This window comes from Xenopus laevis, chromosome 6L (genome assembly GCF_017654675.1).
Source record: "Xenopus laevis strain J_2021 chromosome 6L, Xenopus_laevis_v10.1, whole genome shotgun sequence".
In the NCBI taxonomy this organism is placed as follows: Eukaryota; Metazoa; Chordata; class Amphibia; order Anura; family Pipidae; genus Xenopus; species Xenopus laevis.
This window is the reverse complement of record NC_054381.1, coordinates 58,145,492-58,154,159: the sequence shown is the minus strand read 5'-3', so window position 1 is coordinate 58,154,159 and position 8,668 is coordinate 58,145,492. Positions and strand designations below refer to the sequence as shown.

Here is an 8,668-nt window from a genome sequence, read left to right as displayed (position 1 = left end):
TGACAGTTCTATGGTTCACTGATGGGTTGTGCAAATAGGGAGTCTTTTGATGCCTATGCACTGATGATGCCAAATCCGATTCTGTGACTTGTGTATATTTTTGCTTTGCAGCACAGAATATTGCTTTGGCAGTTGGCACTTTTGTGTTTGTGTGTGGCAACGCACATACCCCATATTTTCTGCAGCATGTTGTGACTGTACATTGCTAAAGGTTGGAACTGAGAACCAACAGGAATGATCAATCTGTGTCTTCACATGAGTAATTATGTAACACAAAGTAAAATATTTTACAAAAGTAAAGATGTTTTCAATGGCTATCCTCAAGGGGTATATATAAAATGGAACCTGGTCTGTCATACAATGGACATTTTTATCAGATTTTTTTAACACTATCATACATTTACAGGTTTTAAAAAAGCTTGCAAAAGCCATTGATTTATATGACTATGATTACTCAGCAAGTCCAGTTGTTTTTAGATTTACCTATACGAGACATATGATTTATGTAAATTTTGAAATCAAAATTAGTCCACATGTACACAATAGAGGTAAAATTGATTTTAAGGTCCTCAACCACGACTGGGCCCCTGCAGTTTTACAATCTATACTCCCTATATGATTATTCTGCTTTTTTAAAAATATATGAGGGGTCATTTATTGATAACCTAAACACAAGTGCAAGAGTTCTAAGGGCCATAAAAAAAATCTGGCACAAGCTTTCAGGCAGCACTGTCCATTACACCTGCCATAAATAAGTAAAGGGCTCCTCTAAATTTAAGACAGAGACATTTTGTGCATACTGCTACTAAAAATGCCTTACCCTTTAAACAACACAGGGATTGTTTGTCCATATATTGCAATATATTTAAGCTGGCCAACTACGTCAAAGTCATCCCATATCTGGCCAGTCCTACGCTTAATTTTCATCTGATTCATTAAGAATTCAATTGCTTAATTATACATTTTCCAAAGGGACTAAGTTTTACCTGCAACTTACTATGCACAAAATGTCTCTGTCTTAAATATATTGATAATGGGTTGAGTGCAGAGGACCTCTTGTAGTTATTGATACCCATCATGTCTGCAGTAGATGCTGTTTGGCAGCACTTACCTTAGTTGCCCACCTACTTGCTTGTCACCAACACCAACTGACAAGAGTATATAGGTTGTAAGAAAGACTTAGGCTAGGGCCAGACGACTGCGTATCCACTCCCATGCTGCTGCTCTCTGCCTGCACCCGAGCAGAGGCAGTTCAGAGTTCTGTGCAGAAACGTAACATTTTGCAGTTTGCAACAAAATTTCCCCCACAGTTCAGAAGACAAGGGAAGCAGCAGGGCAGCTACTTCTCCGCATGCAGAGAATCCGCAATCGTATACATTGTCTGGCCCTAGCACATATGCATTTTCTGGCCCTAGCACTTATGCATTGTCTGGCCCGAGCACTAAGAATATGACGAAGCTAAATGTTTTCTTATGGTTGGATAATTATAGCTATAGCTGGATGAAATGTTCCATTAGTTTGTGAGAACCAGCAGGTCTAACCACAAAGGCACTTAGAAGCTTAATCATTTATATCTGAAAATCTGAAATGGCAAAATATATTCAAGTTTTATTTTGCTTTCCTACTTTTAGATGGTTGCCTAGGGCTCATTTACAAGCACTAGTCTATTGTGCTCCTGCATAGTATGCTTGCCTACCAATAACTTCAATAACGTAATATTGCCTTTGAAAGCTACTTATGACTTTGCCATAAAGTATTTGCACGATGCTTTTACATTACCTGTCTGATGCCCCATGTTCCTATATGAGTGGGCTGCCAGATTTGTGCAGCAGGAGTCTGTTAGCTTTAGAATCTCTAACTGACAGACTGAAATGGGACAGTCAGGTTGGCAAAACAGTCAGGTTTATAAACTTTAACTAACAATAACATACAAAAACAAACCTCTCAGAAAACAAAAACGATCAACATGCCCTATAGGTAACTTTTAATGTACATTCATATTTTAAAATGTACTTTTTTAGTGTCAGTATCCTTTAAAGAAAACTAGGAAAAGCTAATTATCGATTAGCTGCTATGGGTAAATTTAAATGAAAATTACATGTTCCAGGGAAAACTATCCACAGTGACCTCAGCAGAGTAATATAAGGGTTCCAGAAGTAACCCATAAAACTAAGGGGAAAGAGACCCAAGCTATTTTCCTGCACTGCTGCTCTCCAAAGTTTTATTCCATCCATCTATGCTTGGAAGAAAAAATCCATTATTCTTTCTATTCTGCTAAAAAAACGAATTATTTTACTATTGTAAATCAGCTTCTCTTGGCTGGTTAAACTGCATAGCAGGGAAAATCCATAGTCTTGCCATATATCATTTATTACATTATAGATAAATGGGTTACTGATTAACACAAGCAAAATAAATACAGGCTAAACCATTTGGGAGATCCTCAGCATCGGGACCAGGTGTCCTCCCCCTACTCTCCTGTGTGCTGTGTGGGCTATTCCGGATGCAGCCACTTTGGTAACCAGGCCAGGAACCTAATTGAGAATAATATAGCAGGAGAAGGTTACTGTTTTTTTTTTTTATAATCTGCACTAACCATTTTTTCTTTTATATTGGGTCATTTAGAATTTAGGGATCTTTGTGCCCTACACATTGCACATATTTTATCAAAGTAGATACAAGGACACTATAATTAAATACCTCCTAAAAGTAAGTGTTGGGTGCTTATCCAGAAGACCTGACTCCTGCAAAGTGGCCAGAAACATCAGTAAAGGAAATCCAGTAGCACACTAAAGGGGGTCGAATTTAAAAAAATTATGGTCAAAACTGTGGGAGTTATTCAAATTCGATTGGAGTTTTTTTATTTAAAAATTCTTATTAGATTTTTGAGATTTATCATACTCTGGCCGTTTAAGAATTCGACTATTCGCCACCTAAAACCTGCCGAATTGCTGTTTAAGTCAATGGGAGAGATCCATTGATCAAGTTTTTTTCGGAGAAAAACTTTTTTTGGGTTGTTTCAATTCATCCGAGTTTTAAAAATTACATTTTAATAATAAATTAATAAATTAATTTTGAATTTAGGGGAGTTTTAAAAAACTCACATGAATTCGAAATTCAACCTTTGCCTCTAATATATTGCTTGGCGTAATAGTTAAGCCCATATACATATGCACAAAGGGCAACATTCTGGGCCCCCATGGCCATTTATGAAGCCTATGTAGTATTTGTTGAGCTAAGAAAAGAAACTCATCTACTTTAAACAGGTAAATGTTTCAGAACATAACAGAACGTTAGTTACAAGCCATCTGTACTAACACTGTCTTCTGCCAGATGGCTCCTCGTAATCTTTTATATTTATGTAATAAACCCACTTGTCAACAAGAAAAAATCTCTCTTTATCAAAAGGGCATTTGGTTACAACCACGCATCTCTTCATTCTGTACAGCTTACAGAAATTATTATTGAAAATGTGGATTATTTCGATAAAATGGAGTCTATAGGAGACGGCCTTTCCATAATTCAGAGCTTTCTGGATAACAGGTAACTGATCCTATACCTGTATGTATTTCCATGTCTGTCTAAAAGTATGTATTTAAAGGGATACTGGCGTGTGAAAACGAGTTTTTTTTTTAAAACGCATCAGTTGATAGTGCTGCTCCAGCAGAAGCACTTGAAATTTCAAAAGAGCAAACTGCTTTTTTATGTTTAATTTTGAAATCTGACATGGGGCTAGACGTATTGTCAGTTTCCCAGGTGCCCCCAGTCACGTGACTTGTGCTGTGATAAACTTCAGTCACTCTGCTACTCTTTACTGCTGCACTGCAAATTGGAGTGATATCACTTCTACCTTTCCTCCCAGAAACCCATCAGCAGAACAACAGGAAGGTAACCAGATAAAAGCTTCCTGGTAGATATAAGAACAGCACCTATAAAAATCCCGGTCCCTCTGCGAAACATACATTGAGTAGGAGACACAACAGCCTGTCAGAAAGCAGTTCCATAGTGCATCACTGGCTCTTTCTGAAAGCACATGACCAGGTAAAATGAGACCTGAGATTGCTGCCTACACACCAATATTACAACTAAAAAAATACACTTGTTGGGTTAGGAATGAAATTTTAAATAGTAGAGTGAATTATTTGCAGTGTAAACAGTAATATAGAAATAAAAACTACATCATAACAATCATGACAGAATCCCTTTACGTAATACTGTCTAATTAAAAGGAAAGCAAGCTCTTGCATAAAGAGTAAATAACGAGATATTTTAGATTATATGTGTTGCCAGATAGCCGAGTGCAAGCTCTGGTGTTCACTTTTGCAGGACTTGGACAAAGCAAGTCTGGTATAAACTTACTATGTACTACACAAACTGTTTCACATTGAAACATTGAAACTAAATGCATTTATTCACGGTTACAAACAGGTTCTGATATACAGACAAAAGTGTAGCAGTAGATAAAAGGAACTATTAATAAAGGCACACAAAACCTGTGTTATAGTATAAAATAAATTGAATTTTACAACAAAATTTCAACATATGAAATACCACAAACATCAGATTTATTTAAACTTACAACTATATATATAGAAAAGTACATTCTACTTACATTAATACAAATAAGAGTTTCTCTTTAGCTGGGGCTATGGCACACAAAGGCGTCTACGTTGGCTTGACCAGTAAAGGCAATGAAAAAACCTTGTGTGCCATGGCCTTTAAACTGAAGGATTTGATTGTCTATTCGTGTATAGAAAAAATCAAAAGAAACTGACAGAATGGAACCTGTGTTTAGACAGTTATACTGGCCGTGCAAACAAACGAACGGATTCGTTTTCTTCCTAATTGCAGACAGAAGCAGCTCAGAAACAGTTTAAACATTACGAGGAGATTCAGGGAGATTTTGTCGCCTGGCTACTAATCGCCTCGTCTTTTGAGCAACTATCTCCCTGAACTGCCTCAGCGTTTTTCCCCATAGGCTACAATGAAAAGTTGCCTGCGTTAATGCACACACGGCGATGCGTTTTCAATAGTTGCCCAAAGTTGCCTCAGTGAGGCAATTTCAGGCAACTATTGAAAACGCATCGCCATGTGTGCATTAACGCAGGCAACTTTTCATTGTAGCCTATGGGGAAAAATGCTGAGGCAGTTCAGAGAGATAGTTGCTCAAAAGACGAGGCGATTAGTAGCCAGGCGACAAAATCTCCCTGAATCTCCTCGTGTGTCCTTACCCTAAGTGTCCAACATATTTTTACTGTAGTGCACAGATTACAATTGTGTGGAACCTTGTGAAAACAATGAGGTTTCACATTCTCTTTATTACAACATTGCTGCACTATACAATACAAATGGATAGTTTTGTCTCATTCCTAGTTCTAAATTAACCCTTTATCTTTCTAGCCTTTAAACTGATCTTAAAATGAAAATTATAGTTTGCATCCTACTTTCTCCCACACCAGAGAACATATAATCACATGCATCTAACCAGCAGCAGGGGGGCAGCCAAAAAGGTTTACTCCTGGAGTGTAACCACTAACCTGGTTCTAAGGAAAGAGGAGCCTAATGTCTGTAGCTGAACTAAATAGTATAAGATCCTCTGAGCTAAAGGGTCAGTCTGTGTCCCCTCCTTAAACACAGAAATCTTCTGGCCCCCTCCCTTGTCAGTGTTGAAAGCAGAAATGCCCCATATTGTTAGCAAAGACAGAAAAAAGGATACAAACATTTGTGTCACTATTGGAAATGCACAGGGATCCCAATGGTATTTAAAATATAGTTTGATATCAAAGAAAATTGTACAACCTCCACCAAATTAAATTTCACTTTGCACCCTGGGGGTCCTGGCCAACACTTTCGGGAAATGCTGATATAGGAGACAAACATCCACTGCTGGAAACTAGTCTTGTGCTTATTCCTTTCTCATTTCCCCAGGGAGCAGCATCTCTCCCCTGATCCTGTGGGTGACACAGCAGCTGCTCCACTAGGCATATTACATACAAGTGTGATCCCATCTACTCTCATAATTCCCAGGGCTATACAATGTGCTTTCCCTATTTAGCTTCAGGGCTCCCTTGCGATACAAGTGCAAAGTGTTCCGAGTTAACCCTTTCAGTCAGATCAATATTATGAAACCTAATCAGCAAAGGTTGGACCAGAATAAAATTAAGTACCTGTATACAAAATGAACACTAGTTAATAGGGTTGTTCACTTTTGAGTTAACTTTCAGTATGACGTAGAGAAGGGATATTCTGAGACAATTTGCAATTGTTTTCATTTTTTTATTATGTGTGGTTTTTGGGTTATTCAGCAGCTCTACAGTTTGCAGTTTCAGCAGTCTGGTAGCTAGGGTCAAAATGACCCTAGCAACCATCCATTTAAAAACAAGACTGGAATATGAATAGGAAAAGGTCTGATTGAATCTTTCTTGAGTAATAAAAAGTACGATTACAGAGCATTTATTTCTTAGGCGGGGTCGTCGTGACCCCTATTTGAAAGCTGGAAAGAGTCCAATTGAAAAGTAGCGAAAAGAATTGGCCATTCTATAACATATTTACAAGTTGGCTTAAAGGTGAACCACCCTTTAAACTATATTTATATATTTTTGTTCCTAAAAGTAAACAAATCTAAATAAGTGTATTTCACATTGGCTTTTATATTGTCCTGAAAAACAAGTGAATAATGGGAATGTTTCCCCGCACAGAACAACAGCTGGATATGTGAGATTTGGGAAGGAAAGTCTACTTGCTGCTGCTCCTCCTCTGCTCCATGCCGTTGGGCAAGAAGCCTGCAATGATGGGGACGGGCCAGATGAGGGCAGCTACGCTCCATACGATAATGACGAGAGTCATGAAACAAGCTACCAGAGTGGATTCGATGGGCTTGCGGTTCATTCTCCAGCCCTGCTCCCCTCTCAGTTCCTCCAAAGTGAAATCCAGGCAGCAGAAATTCAGCGATTCCCCTTGCAATGGGCTGTGCTGGTCAGCCGAGATGAAAGAGAAGGCGTTGGAGGCTTGTGAGTGTCTCAGGTGTCCGCTCCTTCTGCCCCGAGCCCCCCACCCGCAGCCCAAGCAAAGGCGAAACTCCTGTGCCCCGGACACACCCAAGTGCTCAATGACCACGGGGGACGCCACACGGTTGTAGGCGGCTGCAAAGAAAGCCCTTCCGTGGTTGTTGGTAGAAAAGAGCAACAAGTCGCACTGGAAGCCCAGTTGGCGTCCCCAGCGCACTAGCAGAGAGGTGAGCAGCAGTCTCTGCACCGTCATGTTACACTGAGCCGACCCGGACTGCTGCTGCTGCTGGGCTTTATGGGATGGAGAGAGAGTCAGGCTGTCTCCGCTGCGCTCCCAGGTGTTCCCGGGGGTGGGGGAGGATGGGAGACCCCTGGGCTCTTCTGCTTGGATTCCCCCCATAGCCCCCGGGCTCTTGTCAGTGCTGCTCTCCTCCCCATTGCCCAAGTCCGCTTCCAAGTTAGACAGAAAGCGGGCGGAAGAGTTCATGGGCACAAGGAAACCACCCTCGTCCTCAATGTGTCCCTGTTGCTGCTGCTGCTGGCTCCATCCTTGTCTCGGGCACTGGCTACACATGAGTGTCAGCACACACAGCGTCCATGGGAGAGGGCAGAGGCTCAGTACCCTCATGGCACAGTGCGACTCACAGACACAGCTGCATGCTTATAGGCACACACCGACGCTGCCTGACAATGCGATCTCTCCCTCCCCCCTCCTCTCTCACAGCTTTTCATTTAGATCATTACAGGATTCCCACATCATCCTTCCTCACTTTCTACATCCCCTCCCAGTCACTCTCACATTTTGGGTCTCCCTTCTTTAATATGAATGTAAATGTAACACAAGTCTCTGTTATGGCAACACCACAGCTTGTGAGTAGAACATGATTTTAATGGCAATTTATTTAAATCCTTAATTGGAATCAATACACAGACTATATCCAAGTACAACAACACAGGGGTGACTAAAGCAGATTGTCTCTTCCTATAGCAGGCTAATACAGAAGGAAGGTCAATGAGGTCCATGTTCTTGGGTACAGTCCCCTTCAACTTTGCATTATTATTTACATTATTTTTGCCTTTATAAATGACTCTGAATAAGGAGTATCTTGCCCCAGCACAGTGGATCCTAAAATGCACCACCTCTGTTGCTGCCTTGTCGGGAATCCACACAAAGACAAAGCAATGGCATGTGTAAACCTTTAGCTTTGTGCAGATCCCCTGATGAGTAAAGCTGGCCATAGACGCAAAGATCTGATCGTACGAATCGAGGATTCGTACGATTTTCGAACCGTGTGTGGAGAGTCCCGACATTTTTCGTCCGGCGGAGATCGGTCGTTTGGTCGATCGGACAGGTTAGAAAATTTCTGTCGGCTGCCAATAATATCTCTGCGTGTATTGCCGATCGTACGATTTTCAGTGGGAGACTGTCACTAGCTTTGGTTGGACATAGATATCGTACGATTGCTAAGGGGCCCATGAGATATGGGGGCCCCTATGAGGTCCTAATTAATAAGCAATTTCAGCAGATATTGGTGAAACAAGACAACCTCTGTATAAGTTGGGGGTCCCTAAAATTAATTCAGTAACATCTAATTACACCACTGGAACTGCCATTATTCTTCAACCTATTTCAGGTCATAACAGGCTTTAAGATTAGGGAC

At 40.6% G+C, this 8,668-nt stretch overlaps 1 protein-coding gene across 1 annotated transcript; it reads right to left on the bottom strand.

Annotated features, from left to right (window-relative positions):
• Window positions 1–6,485: 6,485 nt before the first annotated feature.
• On the bottom strand, window positions 6,486–7,809 carry tmem158.L. The gene has a single exon (XM_018267525.2). It carries the CDS (start codon window positions 7,633–7,635, stop codon window positions 6,736–6,738), a length of 900 nt encoding a protein of 299 aa, XP_018123014.1. The 5' UTR covers window positions 7,636–7,809; the 3' UTR covers window positions 6,486–6,735.
• Window positions 7,810–8,668: the final 859 nt, after the last annotated feature.

What these genes read in the sequence shown, in the direction of transcription:
- tmem158.L (XM_018267525.2), bottom strand. Translation starts at nt 7,635, where the DNA reads ATGAGGGTACTGAGCCTCTGCCCTCTCCCATGGACGCTGTGTGTGCTG.